The sequence below is a fragment of the Tyto alba genome, unplaced genomic scaffold (genome assembly GCF_018691265.1).
Source record: "Tyto alba isolate M040663 unplaced genomic scaffold, T.alba_DEE_v4.0 Super-Scaffold_22, whole genome shotgun sequence".
Lineage (NCBI taxonomy): Eukaryota > Metazoa > Chordata > Aves > Strigiformes > Tytonidae > Tyto > Tyto alba.
In genome coordinates, this window is record NW_024881296.1 from 21,388,327 (window position 1) to 21,414,168 (window position 25,842).

The 25,842-nt window shown below is 40.2% G+C and overlaps 1 protein-coding gene across 1 annotated transcript in view; it reads left to right on the forward strand.

Annotated features, from left to right (window-relative positions):
* Window positions 1-24,098, forward strand: part of MTHFD1L (methylenetetrahydrofolate dehydrogenase (NADP+ dependent) 1 like) — a 155,985-nt gene extending 131,887 nt beyond the window's left edge. Inside the window, exons 27-28 of the mRNA XM_042795947.1 lie at window positions 17,278-17,386; window positions 21,047-24,098. Of these exons, the coding sequence (XP_042651881.1) occupies window positions 17,278-17,367 (90 nt within the window). The 3' untranslated portion in view covers window positions 17,368-17,386; window positions 21,047-24,098. The remainder of the gene's footprint in view (window positions 1-17,277; window positions 17,387-21,046) is intronic.
* Window positions 24,099-25,842: the final 1,744 nt, after the last annotated feature.

Below are 25,842 nucleotides of genomic sequence, written 5' to 3' on the forward strand. Positions count from 1 at the left end.
TAAATTAAGTCATTTAAATCAGACTTCAGAAACATTCACAACTAGGTTACATTGTCAAGAATATGTATGCTTCGACTACAGTAAGAAGCAATTAGTAAGCATTCATGGGGATAAAATTCCTGTCCGTATCTGCACATTCATTTTGATTGGCAAGTTAGTCATAATTCATAGTAGCTACCTTCCTGATCATTAGGATATCTTTCATCCTTCCTGCTCCTTTCTTCTTTTTTCCCCAGCCTGAATATATTTGATGTACTGGAATAGAATCAAATACAAAAGTTGCATCAATATAAAGTGTAATGTATTTGAGAATTTTTGCATCTTTGCTGGAAAACAAAACACTTTGGACAGTAAGAGAATTACTTCTCTGATGAAATGTTACAGCTTTATTTATTTGAACCCTCCCTTGGCTGTCTTCATCCACAGAGCATAGTTTTTAACCCTCATTTGTAGAATTTTGACATATTTTACGTCCTTGTTCCTCAAAAAAATGCCAAGATGTTCTTTTCATTAGGAATAAGGAGAGGACATCCAGGATTCAGCACTTGCATCCATTCTACCTTTCTGCTTTCTCTTTTTTTAGCTTCCCTCTTGTCTCATTTAGAAAACAGCAACTGTTCCAACTGTTCCACATTGTGTATCACATTCCATCCTTTGTAACAAGCAACTTTAGAGCATCCTTCCTCAGTATATTCAGGGAGTCAGAAGACACTTACCCATACTTTGCTGCTTCTTTCTTATTTCTCCATCATGAACTTGTAATATGTCATCTACGTGCTGCTGCTGTGTCTTGCCAGAGGACTAATTTAATTAATTTTCGTTAACTGCCCCTTAATTGAATTTTTAAAAGATGGATACAATTACAAACACAGCACAGGAAGAGCATAAGAAGAATGTCTGGAACAGCTATACAAAGAGATGTATTACTTCAAATATTCCTCTACTGGTGAACAGGATTTGTAATCTGTATAGGATTAAATGTAAGAGGGAGAAAGATACTCAGATCAGTACTGAAGCTTATTCAGGTGGTCAAAGCCAGTACAAAAGAAATGAAAGAAAAAAAAAAAAAGCCTCGGAAACATCAAATCGGGTGAGTGCCTCCAAAGTGCAGTGGCTAGTCTTCCCTCTCCCAGGCACTCAATGAAAAAGGCAATAAAAATTACCACAATGCCTATGCTCTGGCCATCATTTGGGGAGAAGGAGCAAGGGTGGCATTGCAGCCCACAAGCTGGCATCCCTAAAAGGTGGTGAAGGCTTGCCTTCCACCACTGAGGTTGAACCGAAGTGCAAGCAGCTCTGCATTTTACCAGCTGAATTGAAGTCACTTGGGAGTCTAAGGAGAAGTGGTGTTTAAAAGCTCTAGGAAACTCATTTTGAAGCACTTATTTGTCTTTCCTACATGGCAAGGCATAATAAAGTGGGGAGCACAAGTCCACACAAGCAAATAAGGCTTCCTAGTAGCTTAGGTTGGTCAGTAATGCAAAATGCCTATGTTGCATAAAGATCATCAAGTCCCACAACTGTGTTTCCTCTGAGCTGGAGCTTTGTTTCCATTGCTGAGTTGCCAGTTTGAATGAATGAGCTAATAAGCCAAGGCATGGGAGCTCTTGAAAACAGGCCACATTCACTAAAAGGTATGCTTTAACAGTATTATATCAGTGTATTTTACCAGCAAGGCATCCTAATTTGAATGTTGAAAGGCCATCTGCACAGAAAACACTGGTAGCTGAGCAAGCTATGACAGTCAGTGACCACACTTCCTTATATTCCTGATAAATGTACTGCTGCAGAAGTCTGTAGTAAGAACGTATTCTTTCACCTTTTTCTAAGGGAAATGTCAGCAATCATTTCAAATTGTTTAAATGCCTTTTCCTAATGCTGTACATGTGTTTTACAAAACGGGTACAACTGGGAGACTCGCTTGACTCGCTAGTCAAAAAGAGAGAAACTGGGATGGGAGAACTGGTGAATATATACACAAACGCCCATCACACACATGCACATGTGTCGTGCTGGAATTAGGTACCGCTAAAAAGCAGAATGGCTGTTCTAGTACATCTGGCTGTGAGCGTTCTTATTCCAGGATAAAAGTGGTTTTTTCTGGGTAAACTGAATCCACTCTGAAATGTTAGCCAAGCCTATGCATACCTTGCAACTGGAAAACATTTGCTATGCTTTAAAATGACATTTTCTAAAGGGATAGCAACTTTTTTCATTCCTTGGGTTGTTTAGGCCAAATGGGCCATTTCATTAAAGATGTGTTCTGAATCCTGTTTCCCAGATACAAAAGCCTTGATAATCAAAAAACGTGCTTTCTTGTAGGCCTTTCAGTATGATTTCCAGTACAGTTTTAAAAAAAAAAAAAAATAGTAGTATATAAGATGAATCCCAGGTAACTGCAGTTGTAGTACCTAGTGGTTTCATGGGGTGCTATTTTTCAGGGTTATATTCGTAAAATTTAGCTTTAAGAGGATAAAGTCATCTTTATTTTATGGGGCAATTAAGCGCTTCTGTTTTGATGTTGTCTGGTGTCTTCTCTGCGATTGATTCAGGATCAAATACATACTGTAGAGGAAAATTCAGCATGATGGCTTGCTGCTGGCATTCTTCAAGAGGAATTGCAGTATTCTCCCAGATGGGAAAGAAATTTACAGGAGAGTTGTTTTTTTTTTTTATAGGTCTATATTATAGCTAACCTTTCTTCTACTTATCACTGCAGGTACATGGAACACTGCCTGGTTTTGGAATCTTTCCACTTTATAAAGTACAAAGTTATGTTAATATTTTTTGACACTTGAGTAAGAAAAATTCTTAAATTTTCCCAGATTCAAGACAACTGACTGCCCTTTGATTCTTTCCAGACACATATTTAACATCAGTCACAAATGTAATATAGTATGAGATTTAGGTTTCTGACAGACGTGTTTCTGCAAATGAAAATCATATTTCTGAATCTGTATTGGTCCCTGCCTCTCTGAGTGATGGTGATGCCCTGGGTGCAGGGACGTTTGATCTGCTTGTGAATCAGCTCCACAGTGGTTATAGTTTACTATATTTAGTGTTTAGTAGGTAAGCCTCTGTTATTTTCAGTTTGCCTTGGATCACTCCAGAAAAAAAAAGTAGTTGTCCAGAAACTGGTTGAGAAGCGACATATTTGGGCAACAAGAGCTGAGGGAGAGCGATGGCAGGAGTGTCTTGTCTCATCTCTTGCTCCAAGCCCCACTGTTCTTGCTGGTTAATCAGAGCCCTAAGTCTCATGCAGCCCCTTGGTGAGCTGGAGCGTGGCCAGACAGGCAGGGTTGCAGCCATCGCCCTCTTTGCAGCAATTTGGGTGCAGGTGCTTGTGTTCTGGAAGCTGTAAATCTGTGCTGCCTTGGGAAGGAGCGTGGGCTCCTACGCCCTGCCTGCCACAGCCCTCTCTCTGGGCAGAGAGTGTGAAGGGCTGCCTTTTGCTTGCAGAAGACCTTTAAGGGGTCTTCACTAGCAAAGAGACCATAAGCCTTTAATATCAGAATGAGCTAAGCAAGGGTCAAAATCCAATGAGAGGAAATGAGTAATAAGGATGTCGCAGAGCGTCTCCTAGGTTATTTGGAGTTGTGCCCTGGGTATGTCATAATTTTCCCTTTTCTCTCACTATGTCTTTTTTTTTTTTTTTAATAGTAGCCTTAATGACAGTGAAATGGATCTGAGTATAGTACCTGTTAAATGCCAGCTTCCCCTTGTACAGCATCCATCTATAAATGCAATTAGAACAAACATCTGCTCCCAGAAATGACTTCCTGACCTGTGCTGTTTTTTTCAGTGTCTGCCAGGCTTCTCATTGCTCTCCCCGGTAATCCCGACAGATCCACAAAAAAGATCCTTACTCATGTGACGTTGCAGCCACTGCAGCTGGCTTGTCGAAACTCAAAAGTTATAACTGGAGGAGCAATGCCATACTTTTCACAAGAAAGAGAAAATTTTTCAGTTGTGAAGGTTATTACGTTTGTTAGGCATACATAATGTAGGTAACATGGATCCCACAAAAATTAAAATTCATGTAAAGTACCTTTTTCAGCTAAAATTTGAATTAGTGGGAAACTAGATGGCAATCTTGAAAAGCAGAAGAAAGTTACAGAGACTAGAATACAGCCACCATTAGTAGTAGACATTCCCTTCTGAAAACAGGATACTGAATTTGGTTTTAAACATCAGCTTGCATAGTATAGTATTTTGTATAGGCTTGCTGACTTAAAATGTGGGTTTAAAGCTAACTACAGTTACCCGAGCTCTGCTGTTACTCCAAAATCAATTTGGCAATAGGTTCATACTCTGTAGCAATTTGACCATTTTGTTTTTCTCCGTTTAATTAAAGCTTCTTGGATCATTCTCAGTTTCTTCACAGAAACAGTTTTAGGACTCAGAAACAGTTTAGAACATGTTTCTATTATTTGAAATACTAAGAAAGCCAAGAATTTTTAAGTTGCCATGTTCATATAAAATGTTCATATCTGTAACATCTGAAGTCTTGTGAATTTCATAGACTTGTATTTATACCTCCATTATGGCTCTGTGCTGTTACGCAGAATTTAGAGGTTATCTGATGCTGTCTCCATACTGCCTGGAAACCGTTTTTTCTTTGAAATATTTCACTGGTCTTTGAAGAGACATTGCCAGGCGTCTATATTAATACCTCTGTAGAAGAAGGAAATACTTTCTCACGTGTGATTAAAATGTGGAAGTCATTAACACAGGAAAGCCATTGAGGCCAAGAATTTAACAAGACTCCTAAAAGGTTATAGCTATCAACAATGTGCAGGCTTGTAATTAATATAAGTAAGTAATTTGGAAGAAGTGCTAAGCATAGTGTTCAAGGATTCAGTTGGCAGCTATCAGTTCCTAGTGTTGGACAGAGATTGCTTTGTCAATCTCCATAGTTTTAGCTTTTCTCCATAAAGTACCTGGCACCAGCCACTGGCAGAGACAAAACCCTAGGACACGCACATTTGCTCTGATGTGCTACAGCATGGTCCCTACTTGCCTGCTAGCCGATTTAAAGTGTGTAAATTCTGTATTAATTGGTCACACTGCACCACTTTTCCATGTGTACACAGTGCCCTGCTGCTCTGTACATGCAGAAAGCAAGGCACTAGGAGCTTTTGTTACTAGACTGAATCAAATGAAGATAAAAGATGATGTTTCACAAACAAATGCAGCAAAGTCGATGCAGGTATTTCCCACCTTCCTCTGCCTTTGATGACTTTTTCCCATTCCTGTGTTTCTCAGTTGTGGCCAGGCACATGCTCTGTACTGCCCTGCAGGCTCATGCACTGTTGCAGCAAAGCAGCAGGAACACAGGGAGCCAGAACATGCAGTGGCACATGGGGAGTAGAGTGAAGACTTTTTTGTGTGCACCAGAGGGAAACAATGTCGTGCTGCTGGCACTGCATATGTCAGATTTGCTTTTGGGCCTGAGACCCTGAATGAGCTGTGCTGACTGTAGTAGAGAACATCAATGCCATTGTGTTTGGCACCTGTAGTAAAAGTGTGATGCAATGAGTAGACATGAAAACAAAGTGCTCTGCAGGTAATCTGTCCAGAATGTGATCAAGGCGTGTTTGTGGCAGCACAAATAAGCTCATTCTGAGCTTTTCAAGCTCTTTGGGAAAAAGAAAAAACTAAATTTTTTAGTAACTTACACAAAAAAATCAATTTAAAAATAGCTTTGCAGTCAGTATTTAAGCGGTCTGATAAAGGAGAAATGTAATGTGGAAGCAAAGATAAAGCAGAGTTTTCCCATAAATAAACAGCAAGTAGTTTTCAGACAAGAATAACTACAGGAATTCCAACTGCTGGAGGGGTTGCTGCTGATGAGACAGCAGCACGATCCGCGGCTGCATCCAAGGGAGAGCGCTCTCGCTTGCCAGCAGCCTGTCCTCAAGGAAGGTGCCCAGGCATGTGGGTAGTGGGGCACTGCAGCTCTTCAGGAGGGTCGGTGTGCCCTCACGGGGGGCCTTCCTCCATGGGGTCACTGAGGGGCAGGTGGCAGCCTGAGCTTTAGCCGAGGTGTTGCAGGTTGCGTTTGTTATGCCTCTGGCTGAGCAGTGGAGCTGTGCATGGTTTGTTTGCCAAAAATTAAAGTTCATTGTAGACTGGCCTTGTTTTGATTAGGAGGAGCCAGAGGGGCCATACCCTAAGAGTAAATAAAGCTTATGGCTTTGTGTGCTAGTTTGTTCACTTTGGCATTAGGGAGATTGTATTCTAACTGTTTTTTTAATTTCTGTGTTATCATTTTATTTTTGTCTTTATATGATTTACTCTGTATGTACAGAAATAAACTTTCTTTGATGATGGCATTTTTACAATTTTTTTAATGCTTGAGAAGAAGTTCCCATAGATCGTTCCTGTACTAGATGTTTGTCAAAACACAAAAAAGAGTTGTATTAACTTGCTTTGTGTTGGGATGCAGAAATTCATTATTACCTTCTACTTTTTTTGTCTTTTCATATGCTTCATTTGGGAAAAATACTGAATGCCACCCACAAAACATCTGTCTGGAGGTTGGTTTGGTTTTCACGCTGAAAAAAAGAAAGTCTGTTTCTAAATTTTAAGTGGACAGTTTAACAACATTTTTGTTGCTTATATCAATATATTATTATCCTTTGTTATATTGCAGAAACTGGTTAGAAAAATGACTTATTGCAAGTTTATACTGAGCAAAGTGTGATAAATGGAGAAAGTTGTATTTCATTTAAAAATACTAATACAAAGGCTTCATTATGTAATAGAAAAAGACATTTCACACAGTGTAACTATTTAGCATAGGTATTTTTGAGTTTCAGTTATATGAGACTAAGATGAATCGGAGTTACCAAATTCAAGTTCCATTCTCTTGGCAGCACCTCAGCTTCTTTTGGCAAATCATTTAACTTTTTCTGCTTCCTATCTCACTCACCTTTTAAAGTGGAGATCTTATTTCATTTATTTTCCAGATGTACTTAATGCACTTAATTCATATTTGTAAGTACTTTGAAAATAATTTTAATTTAAAAATAGATATCTGCATTGTATTTTGTAAGGATACATGTTTGTAACATAAAGATTGTGCTTTCCATCGGTTAAAAAAATTTTGTCTGGTTTCCTTTGACAAATCTATCTGATGGCTTGTTAACTTGTGGTTCTCTCTCAGTGAACCAAAATTAGGGTTTTAGTATCTCCTTAGAGAAGCTTTGAAAATCTGTATTGCCATAAGAGAGCTAAGTCACACATTCATGCCCAAAATTTTTTCCTTTCTCCCTACAGCTATTAGTGCAGCTCAGGCAACTTTCAGGGAAGGTGGCTTTTCTGAAGGCGCTAGTGCATCACAACTCAGTGGCTTTCAGCCTTCTTAAAGCATTTCTGTGCTCCTCCATTTTCCAGGAGAAATGTGAGCTCCAGCATAGTTTGTTCAAGGCTCGCTTTTTTTAGCAACCTTTTGGAGACCTCTTACAATAGTGGTTTGATAAACTATAGGATGAAAATTTCTGATCTAGGTCATATCCTTCATTTTCTATTCAATTCCCTGTTGAAGGGAAACACGGTACATTCTGATACAATTTTAGAGGAACACTGTATTGAATAGTATGTACTGCTAGAGGTCTGCGATGGATTTGTGACTGGGAATATCTGATTTACACAGACAGTTTAACAATTTGGTGTCCTCGTATCCAGCCAAAATGGATCCATTCTGGATCTTCTGGGTTAGGAGCAAATAGAAAGGAAAAGTTTTTTAATTCTGAAGTGCAGCTATGATAGCATCGGCCTAGCATATCAAAACAGTAATTTGCCTGGAGAGACATGGGGTGAAATTGTGTAAGGTTAGAAAGCCACATCCAGAATTATAATGTAAGGTGCTTGCTTGTAATTGTCTATTTCCTGTTTGCTTCAGCCTGTCACAAAATAATGTGTGTTAAGGGCTACAAAGAGCAGATAATTTAAATTGTTTATCCAAGCAACAAGTTACTTGAGAAAGTAGGTCTAGAAACTTGAACTAGCAAAATTACAGATGTTCACAGATCAAGGTTTATACATGATGACAGTACAGTGACAGTGATTGACTGATGCTGCTGATGCCCACCACAGTTGATCATTCTTTGAAGACAAGCCTCCAGGCTCTTCTTTCCAACATCTCCCATGATGACTACAGAAAGTTGAAGTGCACCTGTGAAGTGTATAGCCTAGATTTTATTGTTTCCCAGTACTGGAAACTAGATCGTGTCTACACAGATGGGATTAGCAAAGTATAGTGACCTTCTCTTCCACTTTTTTCAACTCCTGTTACTTCAGTTGTTTTCCAAAATTCTCATACTCTTTGGTATTATAAAGGTCACCACTGGCACTTAGTTTAAATCAAGTAATGAGACCAAGCAATTTGGTGATTTAACAATTTTAAAAGAACTCATTTTAAGGGGTCCTTTGCTATAATCCCTTTATGTTCTTTAGAAATGGTTCTTCCCATATGCATATATAGATATATATACACACATGATCTTTGCCTGATACAATGTTTCTTGAGGAACTTTACTTAGATGTCAGTGGATCTAGTTAACTGTAACCAAGAGGGCTAGTATGGCAGTAGTATGGCAGCAGTTAAATGTGTTTTTATTCACCATAGTTACACAATCTTTTCGGAATTCTTGCTGTAATTTGTCATTGAAATGGCTGAATGGTGCTCCTGATGCTCTTCCTAGCATGGCTTACTCAGAAGAGTAAGTTTGTTGCATGCTGAGCAGGCATAGTTGCTTTACATAGTCTGTTGCTGCCACCATGTCCAGTTTCTGGGCTGTAATGGGGGCTTTGTGCTTTCCTGTGTTAACGTGTGAAGCTGTCTGACCAGCAAGGCAGGTCTCGTGAAAGTTATGAAGCTTTTAAACAAAATAGCATAGTGAAGATCAAGAGTACAACATGGTACTTGTTCCCAGCATTTGAGGAATGGCCCTTCTAGAGAAACAATCAGTACAAAATGAACAGATTTCAGGGGAAATGAAGGGTGCCCAGTCCCTGAACAGTTGGGATGGGCCCACCTGGGACCTCTCCTCCCCAAATACCATAAAACCTGCCCTGCTTTCAGCAGAACCTGAGCTGCTGACGCAGCTTGGACACCTCTTCCTCACCAGGACACCCGAGCACTGGACAAAGCAGGAGGATTATGTACCTGCAAACGTCAGATACTTCAGATATTCCTGTTGCTGAAACAACACATGAGAGGAACGCCTTTATCCTCTGGATTTGTTCCCTCAGAGGCACATTTCCAGCACTGTCTGATATATTGGACACTTGTCAAGTGTGGGAACAGCCACGGGAGCCATTGACATCAGGGGTGAGCTGGACGGAAGGATTTCTTCTGGCAGAGGAGGCGATTTTGTACAAGAGGCAGCGAGTAAGAATCCTCTGCCAGGGATTCTGTCAAAAGCCCAAGGGGGAAAAGAAAATCAGGATGTAGACTTTGGTCAAGGGAACAATTACTCCTGGAAATGGATTTGAGTGGGCTGGGATGGAGGGAAGTGTTTTGGAACAAGTCACCTGGAATTTGTAGCCCTGTTTTTTCTCTCCCCCTTTATCTTCTCTGTGGCTGGTTGTTGTTGAGGGGTGGGGGTAAGGGGGAAGGAGGAGGGGAGGGATGGTGGCATTTGGGTTCTGTAGCTGTCATTTTTGTAGTACTTTGTTTATAAATTAATATAAGGCAGAAAACAGCTCTGAATACCCTGTGAAACTTGCTATGTTGTGGATGGTATGAAAAAATAGTACACTGAGCTAACACCACCCAATGTGCTACTTCAGAGAGAGAGAGGTATTTTTCAAGCGGTATTTAAAATATTGATCCCATTGTGCTGTTATTACAGGGACCATTTTCTTCTGCTTCAAGTATGGTTTTATAGATTCTAAGGTGAAAATGAGTTGTGACAATTCTGCTGAGAGCAACTGCAATCATATATGTGAGTCACAAATGTTTTACTTAATCAGGGAAATTGCTCATTCTTTTACAGATTACATCTATGTCTAAATTTTCTATTTAATAACTAGCAAAGTGCCGGTTCTGGGTCTTTGGTGCTTCAGTACATCACCAGCAGCAACGTTTGAGTTCTGGTGGTACTACACTGACCCGTTCACAACGAACTTGGCCAACCAAGCATTGACTGATTTTTCTCATCCCCTGCTTCCTTTGGGAATGCACCCACAGGTCTCTCCAAAAACTGTACTGGACAGATGTGGACTGCTGTGTGGGGGTTTTGTTTTTTTCCTTAGGGTGCCCAGGAGATCGCTTTCAGATTCAGACTATTTCCACTCAAGACAAGCAAATTGAGGGGTCCTGTTAATCCCTCAGAGAATGTAGTGGGACACAAGCTACTTCTGCCTCACTTGAGCACCTGGCAGCAAGGTCAATTAGGATAATCAATATTCAGTATTTTCATAACTTCATCCATCTGCTGATAGCAGAAGAGCAATGTCCATACATTTTATTGTTGTAAATTCACAAAATCAAACAATTGCCAAGAATGTGGAAACATTAAAGTAAGGGACAATTATAATAGAATAATTGATGCCAGATGGATTTCTGCACCTGATATCAATCAGCATGCCAGTGAAACAGAGTATGTATTGCAAGGGACACTACAGCATATGCCAGGGTATCATCAGCATCTTTTCAAACATTATTTTGAGCATTTTTAAAGCTGATAATGTGTTAAGTTTCTTACTGTGATTTCTCTTATGCATTGCAACAAGATCTGTTTTTGTTAAAGATTTCCTGAGAAGGGAATATGAGCTTCACTCTCCCTATCTACTCTGGCTATCATCAGGTTTGTCAAATTTTCATTAAAACTTGTAAGTAAATAGTTATTTAAACAACAACTAAAGATCATTGCTTAGCTGCTTTTAGAAATCCTTGTTATTTTCAGGCAATGAATAATAATGATATAATATTTTCTTAAGCATTATGTAGCTATTAAAGTAGATTTTTGGAAATTATTACCATTTCCAAGGCTGACTTTATTAGTTTGTTTTTAAGAGGTTGATACTTTTCCAAGGAAGCCACAACTTGCCTCCACTGTGCATCTGCTTTTCCTAATGTGAGAGTTTGAGGTTTGTTTGCTTTTTAGAGGTGATGAAAGGTCACTTGGGCATCAGCTCAATCTTTGGTATGGTGGTATTGACCTCTCTTAATATATGGGGCAGTTGTGGGGGGGATATGTGAACTATATTGTGCATATTTTGTTTTGGCCATTTCATTGTGTTGTATTTCTTTTAATTAAAACAAACGATACTGTTCTCTTAATTATTATTTTCTGTCATTTTCATGTACTTTTTTTTTTTCTTATGTCATTCAAAACATGAGCTACCTCTGAAGTGCTAGAGCTCTGCAGCTTCCCAGAGTAGGGGAATTTTCCAGTTCTGTGGAACAAACTATAAGCTGATCCTGGAGATACTTAGGATATGCTGCCTAATTTTTGTGTACTACCTTCCCTCTTCAGTGCACACTGAGTGCCTCTGTGCAGTGTAGGACAGTCCAGTTTGAAGATAAAATAAGTGACCCCTTACTGAAAGTGTTTGCACAGTCACCAGCTTCAGAGTGCTGTAGTCCTACCAGTTACCCTCATTGCATGGATAGTCTCATGAAAAATTTTGAAGTATAGGTTTAAAATGGTGAGTGCAGGGACCTTAATGCATCCAGTGAAATGCACTTACTTCTCCAGTCACACAGCACAGTGAGGTGACTGTTAATCTCTCCCACTCCGTGGATTGCACTTCCCCTGGTGCCAGCTTCCAGTGCCTGGCCAGCACCACAGGTGTCAGTGGGAGTAACCTGACACTGGAGATAAGAGTGCCTAAAGGCAGGCGAGGTTGGAGACCTGGAGGGATTTCTTCTTCAGAAAGGAGGAAAGCTCCTCCTTTCAGCTTCACATGCATTGAGACTGACAGATGCACTGCAGGGGAGCAAATTTCTGATAGTGAACTGTCTTTCAGAGCTCTAACTCACACTAGGAAACATTATTGAAACCCTGAAGTATAGCTCCTTCGTGCCGCGCCTCAGGATTCCAACAAATTCTGGCACGTTGAACATAATGCATGCAGGTTTACGGCACTATTTATAAATCTCTTGAGTTTCCTCTTGTATTGTTTCTTGCTGAGGGAGTGTGGGATGTGCAATTCAGCCCATCAGATTTTATTGAGGAGTTATCCGCAGTCATGTGTATGTTAGATTCTCTTGAGAAACAACATCTGTTTTCTGCAGTATTTCAAGTTTGAAATGGTTGTGCGTTGTCTTAACTTGTTTAATTAACAAAAGGGTACAGTTAGATAATGTGAATTACTTGCACTTCTTGTCAAATGCAACATTAGCTCCATAAGACAGAGAATAGGGAGGTTTCCTCAATAAGCTGTTTGCTGATTTTTTATGGTATCTTCTAATGGTCTGTTTTCCCTACTTTGTGTAAATACAGATTCCTCTGGTTTCCTTTCTCTATTTAGAAATCGTGCTATGTCTGTAAAACAGACACATCTTGTCTTACAGGTGAAAAAGACACTAAGCATGAGTTGGATATAGTCCTTGGGACTGTCTGTTTTGCAAATCATGCCATTGCGCTAAACCAGTTAAGCTGATCTCAGGTCCTATTAGATTCATATAGATAAATGGGAAAAAAAAAAAAGAAAAATAGAGAGAGATAGAAGCTACGCAGCTTAGTTCCTCTTTGAAGCATAACAAACCTGGCTAGCAGAGTCCTAGTGCTTGACTGTCCAACTGTTACGTAGACCTTATGGCCAACTATAATTACGAGTCAACACGTAACTGTAATTTAAACTCCAGTGAATCTCAACTTAGTCACTCTTCCAGTGATAGTGGAAGTGTTCTTGGAGAGGGTGTGGAACAGCACATTCATATAGCTTCCTTAAAAATAACTGGTATCCTCCTTTTGTAAGGAAGCTCCTCGTGTTTTCTTGTTTAGCCATGTAAGTAAACTTCTGAAAGATCATAAATGCCTAGTATAAATAACAGTAGCCTTCAGGCTTTCTTAACTAAAATTGTCTTTTATCTTCCACCAGACGTGCATTTCCAGGACCATAAATGACCCTCAGGATAGCTGACTGCTTTTGCCTCCTAAATGTAGAATGCCATAGTAATAAATAGGCACTGTATTTTTCACGTTATCTTTCTGCACATGATTTGCTCTCATGGATGTTGCATAGACAGTTGCACAGTTTGTGAAGAAAATGGTTGATTCCATTGAGTTCCTACAAAACTAGTTCCTATTAATTCCTAAATGATATATTTCGGGTAGCAGCTGGATGAATGCTTCCCAAAAACTCTGCCATTCACCGCTTCTTACCCTGCTCTTTTCTCACAGCCATGCTGTGTGATGTTGTGTAGCTACCAATCTATAACCCATATGTTGTTATATTAGAGTGGAGAGTTGTGTTGATCTCCATGCAATATATAGAGGGTGTATATTGTATGGGATGATTAACAAGCTGCTGTCTGACTGTAAATTTCTGTACTTTTTTTCATGCTGTAGGTACCTGCTAATTACCAAAGTGTTTTATGTTTTAGGCATGTTTTTTCTTTCATTATCCATTTGCCTTTTTTCAAGTTTTAGAAAGGAAGTAATTTTAGTAAGTTGTTATCTCAGAAAGCCTTGGATAGTTTGAGGTAGTCTGTCGGCCTCTGTGCGGGTACGTGCTGCAGCCGAGGGGAAGTTTGGCATCCCCTGCTCCGTGCACAAAAATCAAGGCTCCGGTTGCTTAGGGCAGGGAGAGAGATGTTCTGGGTCACACCTGCTGGGGTGAAGGCCAGCCTGGGAGCTCACCCGTTAATGCCTTCATTCAGCATCATGGAAAACAGCAAGAGGGAAGAGGATCACTCTGAGCCCGCAGCCATGTGGAAAGCCAGTCAGCTGAAGCCTTGATTCAGCCTTGCAGCTGACTGAGCCCTCTCTTCTCATCTGCCTTTTTGGCTGCAGGAGAGAAATTGAGGGCTGGAAAGGGAATAATCTGTAGTAATCTCCTCAGCCAGTCAGCCATCTCCTCCTATTGACCTTCAAGTAATGAAAAAGGGATAGAGTCTGCTGCATGTTACTTCTGTGTGTCCAAACAATGAGAGCAGAGAGAAATGATCATAAATCTACAAGGCTTTGCCTGTTTGGAAGACTGAGCCATGGGGAAAATGACAGGATGTGTTTTATCTTCGCTTTGCAATTCACATAGATATTTGTCCCAAAGTGTTTCCTCTGTGGTGGTTTTTTGCCTTGTACTTCATTTTACGCAGCAGTAATTTCAATTCAGATGAACTCATTCCATTTTGTTGATTTAAATTTTCAATATGAGAATGGTTGTATTCCCCAAACTGGCAATAAACTGGGTTGATATTCACATTTTGTAGATGTAATTGATTTCCATTAGTTAATATAGTGGAGTTATACGGGTGTAGACATGTCAGACTTTGTTTGTTTGTTTGTTTGTTTGTTTTAAAAATAAGGAGAAACTCCACTCAGCTGATTCATGTTTTTATTATACAGGGAAAATGAAGAGTGCCCAAGCTTGTAGATATATTCAAAAAAGAAAAAAGGGAACCTGGAATTTGGGAGTTTACTTTCAGATGTAGAACTGCCATACACAGAAAGTTGTCTTTGGCAATTTGTTCATTCCCCTCCCAGTGAGATGTAATTCATTAAGGCAGTTTCTTGTCAAGCATTAACTCAGAAACTGGGATGAATCTGAGACAGAAAATAAAATTCAGTAACTAATGATGTAGTAGTCCAACTAATGTGGCCAACTGATAAAGAATGGTAACAAGGTGTTTTAGTACTTAGCTAAGATACCAAGGCAATGTCAGCCAATAAAATGATGTCATGCAATCAGTGGTAGGGTTTGGTCAATGCAAACTGACAGTTTTGTCTTTTAATCCTGCTGCGTGCAATAACAAAAGATCAGAAAGAACTATATTTAAAAACAGAGGAAATGTGCTGAGTCCACTAGAAGAGCTCGTTGCACTTTTTTTTCTCAGAGCTAAATCTCAAGTGAGGTGATGGCTGCACCAGTACTGAGCTCCCGGAGCTCCTTTTCCCCCTCCCAACATGGGATCAACCTCTGAAATGACAGCAGAGCTCTACAGAGTAAATGGGACTCTGGTGGAGAGATCTTAGAGTTTGCTTGTATTCCCATGATGGAAACATTACGTGATCACTCAAAACGAAGCTGAAGCATAAGAGAGATGCTGACTCTGTCACTGAATATGCAGCAGAACAGGTTGACGTAAAGAAATGCAGCCTGCTGCAGCCCAAGGAGGGCCTGGAAATCTGGCTCTCCGTAGGAGCTAGGATGGTGGTGGTGTATTTTTCCTCTTTTGAGGCCAATTAGCCTGTTAGAGCTTGCCTTTGGCCAGAGAAAACACTGTAACTGAGCTGTGCTCCTTGGGGAATTAGGATGGAGGGAGGAAGCCCTGTGCTCTCTGCTGGGGGACACGGCTGGCCACAGTGTGCTCTGGCTGCTCCCCTGCAGCCAGTGGCCTGCTGGTGATCTGGTCATGCAGTAAGCAGATTTAATTCATCAGCCGACCAGCCCTGGCCACAAAAACCTGCATTTTCATCAGTTCAGTTTGTTGAATGAGATTGCAGTAAAATGAGTGCCAGAGCCAGATCCAAGAGATAATCATCCCAGGGGCTCACAGAGTGAAACTGTCCCCTTTCAGCAATGGGTTTCAGCTCCCATCATGAAAACATACCCTAATCTGACCCTTTCTGTAGGTTATTGTGTTTGGACTGTTTCCGGTACTCAAGCCAGTGTAAATTTTGTTTCTACACAGCCATGTTTGAAGGTTACCTTCTGGGGTCAGATTAACCACCAATTTTAATCATATCTGTTGACTTGCCCCAGCTAAAATTTTGTTCCTCAAAATCCAGCATCTATTAAATAAGTTTTAATGTTTAAAGGCTCTTAGCCAACAAACAGTAGAGCAAAGCTGAACTCCAGGTTTGTTTCCAGAGATTGTAAGGTATTTCATCTCTTTGGATATTAATAGAGGGCCGAATACAGCAGGGCCACGCTCCACCTCTGAGGTGAAGATATAAAAAGGGTTTATGGAGTCCTTAAGCCCAAATACTATTTTCAGAGTGCCTTGAATTAGTGGAAATATGGTGAGATATTCAGGGCTTCTAACTGTTGTCTTAGAAAGACACAGGGTGTGAATCCAGAGTGGGTCAGCTGATCCAGTCTGGTCCTGCCTTAAAACCACTCCACAGTTGCAGCCTTTACCCTGTGCCATTGCTGGCACTGGGGATGGGGAAACCCATCCTGGCTCAAGGTGCTGAAAAGGGAGAAGATGAAGCAGATCAAAAAATGGCATTATTCTGCTGAACCTGCTCTCCAGACATCTCCTTCTCAAGGGAGAAGGGGAAAGTCCTCAGGCAGGAGAGGTGAGAAGCTGGAGTACCTCTGATTTAAAGTAACTTAAGCTATTGTGGACCAGCACCTCAAGACTTCCACATCATCCACATGTCTTTAATTGCTGCTAAAATGCCAATTGTAAATAGTAGTATAAGTAGTCAATAGTGTAAGCTGTAGTTAACTCTGTAATTTAAGTCCATGAAACTATTTACATGTTTAAAAGTATGCAGATGGTGGTGTCTTATGCTAGATCAGGATCTTAATTATGCATAGTTTGAGATAATTGGGTTGCTTTAGCTTCATATCTCAACCTGCTAATTCTAACTACTAAATTAGGATTCAGCTGCAATCCATGTATGTTTGGTTGAACTATTTCAATTTGTTCCTTACATTAAGTAATAATTCCTGAAAGTGTTGCAGGTAACTCTGCTCCTATATTCTGGTTTTCTGTGGGGGAGGTCTGAGTTCAATACATTCATATCACCAGGTGAATTCAGGCAATTGTGTCCTTGCCCTTTGCTGTATGATTTTTTTGCAGTTGATATAAATGAATACATGTTCTGGATAAATATTCTGAGGACCAAATAAGCACCAAAGTGTCTTAATTTTGTTAAGGAGTTTATTCTTAGGTAGAAGTGCTAGCCTGTATTTTGTGGCTTTTATTTTCTCTTTCCTGTCTTTTAGAAGCGTACACTTAAAAATGAACTGAAAAAGTACCAAGCTTGACATTTTAAACAGAAACAAAAAATGTGGTGAAGTTCACATCTGCAGTTGAGTCCATGATGAACAATCCAGCCTTTCTCTAAATCTAAGGTTTACATGGGTGGTGTGACTTTCTGCTTACAGGTGCAGGAGTATAACTTGATTTTATTGTTCCCACAGATGAGCACCATGCCAGGACTGCCCACAAGGCCATGCTTCTATGACATTGACCTTGATCCTGTCACAGAGCAAGTGAAAGGCTTGTTTTGAGAATGATGTCCAAATTCAGGTTGGTCGACAGCCTCTATTTTCCTGTTCCAGCTTGGAGGAGGATGTTTGTCTCTCATATGTACATAAAAAAGGTTGTCAGGAGTTTATCTAGGCCCTAGTTTAATTGAGGACTTCACACAGTTTGGGGGGATTTGGGGGAATATTTCATAATGTACACTTTTATCACATGGATTTCTCATTTGCTGAAAGGTGGCCAGCACTCTGCTGGTGTACAGTGATGGTGTCTTTTGGATCTTGGCTCTTTCAGTTTAGCATGAGGAGGAGCTGGCTCTATATAGTTGTACTGATTTTGTCTATGGAAAAAGTCAGTCAAGAAATCATGTCATGTTACTCACCTCAAAAGAAATAATCTAGTTCATCTTTGATACTACTCTCGTGGCAGTGTGTTTCTGTCATTACCTAGATGTCAGGGGAGAGGTTTCTCAGCTTGTTCATGAGCTTTGCTTTATTTTTTCATCTTGGTTTTTCTTTTCCTGATTGCTGTCACCTCTCTCAAATGGTAATCATTTCAGGAACACAAATCTGTCCTCTTAGCCTGTCTGTTTTTCATGCTGGTTTCTCTCCCTCTTCCTCTAAGGTTGCAGTTCCCCCGCCACCTCCTCCCCTTCTCAAAGCACTTAATCTTCTTGGTGTCCTGCTTTAATTTTGTGTAGAATGTGTTCCTTACTTAAAAATCCAAGTTGCTATGAAAATATTCCATGCTACTCCATTTTAATCTTGTAACATAATAAGAGAGGATGTGACCCTGGCTGAAACAAACCATGTGCGTCTGTGATGGGACTCTCTCCCTTCCCCCAGTAAGTCAGTCTGGAGAGTAAAATGGTTACTTTTACACAGAACAACAATATTACTGTGAGCTAATAGGACTGTGATGAGACCCCAGATCAGCCACAGCCTTGAGGTGGATGTGCCCAGGCACTTCGGCACTGCTGTAGCAATCCTTGCCTACTCTGGTTTGAGAGAACTGGCTTTCATTTTCTGTGTTTTAACCGGTTGTTTGGAGAAGGGGAGGGGTTTGCACAACCCAGCCAGATTGCTATTCAGACCAAATTAACTGTTCACTTGCCCATGATTGAATGTCACAGCCTTCACATGACATCTGGTGAGATCAGATTCTGCTGTTTTGTGTGTACCAGTCAAGACAAGTAAAAAGCAGTTAGCCTGAAAGTTAACCAGCATGCACAGGTAATTACTAGCTTATATGCAAACCATCACTGACTAGTCTGTTGCTGGGTAGTGTTATGCATACCACTTCTTGGCACATACCCCATTTTTCTTACTGATATGCATTATATGTCTGATGGTTTCATGCATACATATTGATTCATCATGCGTCAGTCATGTAATTACTTCCGAATCATTTGAGATGACTGTAGAGTCCTAATGTAAAATCTATATGCAGATTCACATAGCCTGCTCAGTTGGGTGTTTACTGCCTAGTCTTACACAAGCCCATCCAAACCATGGATTGGTGAGTTTTGAAGAACAACAATAATTAAGCAGATGAAATACTCAGTTCCAAATGTGAAGGTCTTTCATTTGAAGTTGTGCATGAAATTAAAATGTTAAACTTGGCTTTTAGTCAGTGATGGTGTTTTCTCAGATGTAAAAAGCAATGCTAACAAAGGCACAAAAACATAACAGTCAGGTAGAAGGCAGTGTGTATATCCAACTGTTAATAAATTATTTTAATTTCATTATGGAGGTATTGCTGGCATCACACTGTAAGTTTAAGCCTTTTAACAAAAAAAAAAGAGCTGATCGTATATATTTTTCATCAATAGGTACATACTCACCTGTGTTCCTACCTCTAACAATCTAAATAAATGCCTTGAGAGTATTGTAATACTCATTGTGCACCACACAAGGTAGTCAGTGTTCATCAGCTCTAAAATTCATCTGGTTCATGTGCTAGATTTGTACATTTCTCATTTTGGATAAAGAGAGAAACAGTATTCCCATATAATCTTTGCTCCCAACTTTCTGTAGAGAAGTTTAGTATTATTCTTTGCTTTCACACATTCACTGAAGTGAACCCACACTGTAGATGATGTTATGCTCTGAGGTATTTGTGGATTTGTTTCTATGATGGCAGATCAAGGGATTTTTTTTTTTTTCTTTCTGCTTGGTTTGAACTCTTTTCTTAGGATTTTAGTGTACGATGTAGAACTTCTAATAATATGGTGTTGTGCCAGCTCATTAGGACTGATTCAGATCTTTAAGATGTGGTAATTGAAAAGTATTTAGAGATTTGTGGAAGAGCTGCAGATGTTTGCTTATAAACATGCATGCAGAGCTGAGGACAGTTGTTTTAGTGTGCAGTTTATAACCTCCTCTGCAATGCATGGCTTCACGAGACTTGTGAAAGAGATACAGGCAAAAGTTCCAGCTGCTAGGATAGCTGTGTGGGACACTTACTGAGCTGAAACATTGGATGTCATTAGCCTCTCCGATTTTTCTCCACCGTTTCACTGCGTTAATGAAGCAGATGATAGTTCTTACAAAAATTTGCAGAATACCAGTCTAAAATTCATACAAACAAAAACTTTGTCAAAAAAGTCATCTCTGTCTTTTTCTGTTGACAAATAGCTAATACATGGAATACGCAGTATTACAGTCTCTCTGTGGGAGCTACATGCTCTATTAAAAAACTGAAACACTAATACCTGGAAATTAACTCAAAGGAACCTGGCTAGTTCTTCATCACTGGCCACTATCCTATTTACATTATACTGCCCAGCTCATGCACTAAGAAAGTTGAAATTGTTTCCTTAGGAGCTGTCTGTAGATAGCACCAGTCAGAATATGACTTACACGGAGACAAGTCTTCCAGTGGGAAGAAGTATTTTTGTTTTTTTAAAAAAAAGTGTTATTTGAACAGTGAGGGGAATTTATGAGCCTGACCCACTTTGCAAAAGTCAAGTCTGTTAAAGACCCTTGTGAGCTCTAAGGATCCTTCTGATTTAATCAGTGGCAGCAGGTGCCTGCTCTCACTGTGCCGGTTTGGCTTTAGGTGTGTGGGGAGTGGTGGTTTTTCTCAGTTGGTTGTGACTTAGTAAGGCCATGGCTGCCCACAGTTGCGGATATATTCTTGCACTTGTCTCCTCTTCAAAATCGTCAGAGCATCAGAATGATTGTAATACACAGTATGAGTATTTTGCCACCCTCAAATCTTTTCTGAATGTGAGAGGAATCCCAGAGCTCTGTGAGCACCAAAACTGATGTCCTAAAATTGCAAACTATTTGTTAGATGTTTTCATCTTAATTCGTTCAGATGTGGATAGAAGGCGTTTGAAGACCTTTCCTTTGCATCCACAAAATTGATCCTATGAAACAAAAACCTAACTTTTTAGTCTCATTCCACAGTATTGGGTTTCAATCAGCAGCAATTGCTACAAAAATGTACAGTCTAAAGTCTATAACATGCTGGAATATGAGTACAGCTTTTTGCTTCTCACCTAGTAAGGTTACAGAGATAATAAATGGGAGGAGCATGCGGCATAACTAAATGTTTTTGTTTATTATGGTTAAGGCAAAAATATCCAATTTCACCAAAACACTGCTTTTAAGTTGTGATGCTTATTTTTTTTTCTTTTTCTTTAAAAAAAGCAAAGATGTCTTGCTTCAACGTATAAATTCTTTATCTTTCTCATTTCAGAATCCTGGAAATTAAGAACTGCAACTTTCTTGTTTCCTGCAAGCAGGAGACAGAAATTAATCTGAAATATTCCTGTTATTTGTCTCTGGAGGAATGTCAAGATAGACCAAAGAGCAAAAGTTTACTCTTTCTTCAAACTATTTTTTATGATGAAATATAGCTGTAAGGTTAAAAAAAAAAAAAAAAAAAAAGGCAAGCTCAAGTTTTTCTCGCTGTAGTGCAGGAAGCTCTCTACTGGGGCTTATGCTTTTTTGTGGATAAAACGACACTGAAAAAGAGAGACGTTTTTCACCTTGGAGTTTTTATCTTTTCTCAGAGGAGTTTACAGAAGTATTTCCCTTCTCTTGGCCATCTAAAAACTTGCGTAAACATGATTATACTGTGTGATCAAGCTTATTTCTCTCTGAAAAATACATTTTCACTCCTGGCATTCAGGAGCTGAAACTACACACAGATTAACTGCACATTTTTCAGTTATCATCAAGCATTGCTCTGGATGCGTTTGGGCAACAGCCAACCTTCAAGCAAAGAAGATATAAAGCAGAGAAAGAACAGAGCATGTATTTTGTAAAAGGTTTTTAATATATAATTTGTTTCCTTGTTGGGCAAAGATCTTTTGAAACACTTAAGCCAGAGCTGTCTCCTATCCATAGGTGTGTCTTTATCCAAAGCGTATGTTACAGGCTGTCCAGCTGATTATGTGCTGCTTGTGGTGAAGCTGGTTGCTCAGAGTGGGCACTGCTCCTTCTGAAGCCGTTTCGCTCCTGTTCATGGCATATGAAGCCTCCTGCTGTGCTGGCTCCCGACCTAGAGCTTTTCTTGTCCTGTCCCTTGCAGTATGCAACACCCAGTAACAATAGAGGAATGTCCATCAAGCAAGGATGCAACAGGGCAGAGCTTTGTTCTGCTCTATTTTGCAGATTTTAACCACCATACTTGTAAAACTGGAGCATGTTTCTATTTGAAGAGGGTATTCAAACAAGTTAAATCCTAAACAGTTCAATTTACCTTGTCCGTTTTTTCCTAAATCTGTAGCAAAACGAGCCTTAGGCACAGGGTACTGCATTCAGCTTTTCAAGCTGCTGTTCCTCAGGAAACTCTCAGACTGACCGACTGACTGTTGATTCCTTCAATAACAAAAAATGTAACAGAACAATAGGTTGAATTGAGACAATAGGCCATTGGGGTTTTTTTTCGGTAAAAAGCGGTGAAATAATGATGAGAGAGTTTACTTTCCTGGTGACGTTTTCCATCCTGTCGCTTTGCTCTGCTTACGCACATCTGTATGTTATGGGCTTCTGCAATGTAGTTTTGGTTCCCTTCTACACAGCCACATTTGGAGACTTAATTATCTCAAGAACTGTGTTGTAATTGAGGGGTATGTTTTGTTTTTTAAAATCATGCTTCATTATTTATAAACTCAAAACTGTAATTATGGACAGAAGAGCAAACAGGGGACAATTAAAATAATTATCTGTGCCTTCCCTGGAGTAGCACGGAAATGTCTGCTGACTGCATTTCAGAACTGTTCTATTCATAGCATGGTCCCCCAGCACTGTGGGGATTGCTGTGAAGATAAATTTAAATGTAAAAGATAGAGCTATTTGATATTTTAGCCTGATTAGGTGGCAGAGCTTGTAATGGCCTAGGCTGTGGATGCTTTAATTACACTGGGGCAGGACAAACATGATCAGTAGAACGTAAGACTCAGGTGTGGCGCTCTCAGCTACTGGGGAGAGAGATTTCTGATATTTTCTCTTAAATTGTGCCCCAAAATACAACCATGCTATTGATACATATAATGGTGTTTAAACTTAATCTTGCACATACTGAGCTATCTAGTCTAGAAATGGCCAAAGACTTTCAGAAGAAAATAAGTGTGGTTTCCAGCCATAGTTTTCCTAGTAGCATCCCTACAAGAAAAATAAGTAAGTTTTTCCCTCCGTCTTGTCCAGAGAAATTCAGAAAACCATAACCATGCCTTACTAGCAGCCACTGTGGTGCCCCACGGGTGCGTTGGACAGATCTCCATGCTGTGTGGGATACTAAATGTGGCACTAGCCGGCTGCCTGTGAAGGTTCCATATGGATGTCTGAGCAACAAGTTTTAGAAGTCATTTCAAACTTCTGCTTGATACCCACACATCTTCTATAATGTAGTCTTCATATTGTCCCTTCAGGCCACGCACACTGGGACTGTTCATCTGACCCATCAGTGTCTCCCTAAAACACCATTCCAGCTCAATTACTTGAGAGTTCACAAACATCCTCTAATTTTTCTACTGTTATGTGCACAGGATTTGTTACATTGTTTTGACAGCTTCAGTAATTCAAGGAAAGATGGAATGACCCTCTCTTCTTTTGTCCTAGCTTTCCCCCCACCCCGTCTTGTTAATTATCTGCAAAATCTCTTGAGCTATTATATTTTTGGTCCTTCATTTTACATTTTAGTAAAAGGCTTGTTAAAAAGAATCCACGCTGGCATGCAGATTCTGTCTCGTGATCCAAAGGGATTGAGCTGTTGTACGTGAGCTGAGCTGCAGAAACTGCCACAGTACATTCCCTGGGGCCACCCTAGTTCTAAGGCCTTCATCAAGAATAGTTTAAAATTAAAAACCTTTTAAGGTAAGTGTTGTTGATAGGTGTGTCACTTGTTACATGGATACAATTGCAGGTGTGGGATGCCTTTGCATCTGCCCTGAGCAATTTTGCGACATGGCAGAACCCCAGCTTTATAAGGCAGCTTGCTGTGCTTATCCCTGCATTTGCAAAAGCATCTTAAGAACCATACGGTTGTTTATTATCAGAAGATCTGCTTCTTGTAGTGTCTGAATACTTTGTTATTGCTACTGCTGAACTACTTCTGTAAGGACATTGAAATACTTCAGACTACATACAGTGGGTTTCATCGTTTGTACTTTCAAATTCAAAATCCCAGAATTTCAGTTGCCATGAACATGAAAATAAACTGTATGTCTGCAGTGATGTTCAGTTTGCACAAGTGGTGCCTGTCTCAAGTCTGAATTCAATAATAAAGTATATCCATTATTTAATATTGTTCTCTCTCTACCATCTTGCCTATTAAAATAGTGACTCTTTTTTTAATTGTTATTTCTCATATGCCACTTAGTCTTGTCATGCCCATGTCTCCAGCTAAACAAAGCTACGCCAAGGAAGGAGGGAAGCTCAGCTGTGTCCTGGTCAAGTGCCAGATGTGAACAAGATTTGGGGCTCTTTCCTGGGTCCGGGGAAGCCAGGAATGCATTTGGTCTCTGGCTGTTGCCACAAAGGCCCACACGCCAGAGGGTTGTCTGCAGGATCTGCTCCACCAGTACATTCTTTTTGAAGTAGGTTTGTGTTTGGGAAAGGACACACCAGGCTAACATCCTGTCCGAGTCCCAAAATATCTTGCTGTTGCCTTTGGTCCTTGGTGTGAAAGGCTGGGTCAGATGCAAGGGTCAGTTGGACGCTTTTCGCTTCTTGGTTAGCAGCTGGATTTGTGCTAAGCAGTATCAGGTATAAGAATACATATCTGTGAGCTTCTCGGGGTGAAACTGAAATACAAGCAGTGCAAAAGCTTCAGGAACTACGTGCTGCTAATTCAACAACCATAGCATAGCAGAAAGCATCCCGGGAGCAGGAATTTAAAAATGGATATGCAGGAAGTGGGGGAAGAAATCGAGCATTTGGGGCACACACTGGACATTGCTCCTGTTTTCTAAATAGCTAAATGAAGTCTTAACCATATGATTTCGATTAGTACCGGGTTTTTAACGTGCTGCTCACGGCTAGGTTTCCAAACAGCTTTGCTTCTCTACAACGTTTCAGTGAGGAACTTACCCATACGTAACAGGTCTCGAGCACCAGGTTTGCGCTCCAGCAGTAAGTGGGTCTGCCCTGCTGATGGCCACCCGGGGTGAGCGATGGAGGCAGGGGAGGCTCCCTTTCCTCCACTGAATTATTGAGCTGGGGAGGGAAGGCAACTGGTTCCACCCCTTTTAACATGCCATTTTTCATAGAATATTCTTTTGAGAAAATATTTCAGAGAAAAATTTTAAGGCCAAGCTGGGGCCCCCTGTTTGAGAGGGTTGAAATGGAAACACTGAAAGCCCCTTCAAGGGTTGAAATGGAAACACCAAAAGCCCCTTCAAGCATTTGTTCCTGAGAAGAGGACTGCTGTGCTATACATGTTACCATACACTGTGGGTTTAAGGCCAGAGTGTTTATGTAAGGTAAGATAAATTCAAATGTTTCCACAAGTGTGGTCATAATAATAGTGCCCTTCTCCATGCACTTGAGTGTAATATATTACCTATACACAAGTATGAGGGAGTATATATTTGTGCACAGTTTTTATGTAAAATCTTCAATATTTCCTTCCCAATTAAGCTTTTTAACTTAAACCTTTGAGTAATGATTGGGAAGAGCTAGAGTTTTACATGCCAGCATAGGCTCGACCAGACAAGACCCTGAAGAACCTTTTTAAGTCAACCCTGCACTGGATGATGTCCAGGTCCCTTCCAAGGTAAGCTATTCTGTTCACCCATGAACTGAGAAGCTAGGAGAAAAAGTGCTGAGGGAACACAGAGATGAAATACACACACACTGTAGGGACCATAAGAACTTTTCTTTGCAGAGTACTAATAAAAAGGATATATAAAATACAAATTATGCTCACTTCTATGCAAGACATTAAGTTAAGGTTTAAGTTATGACATTTTCAAAGATAAGTTGTTTCCCTCTTGGCAATTCCCATCATGGTATTGCAACTCAGTCACCATCAACATCTGGTCAAAG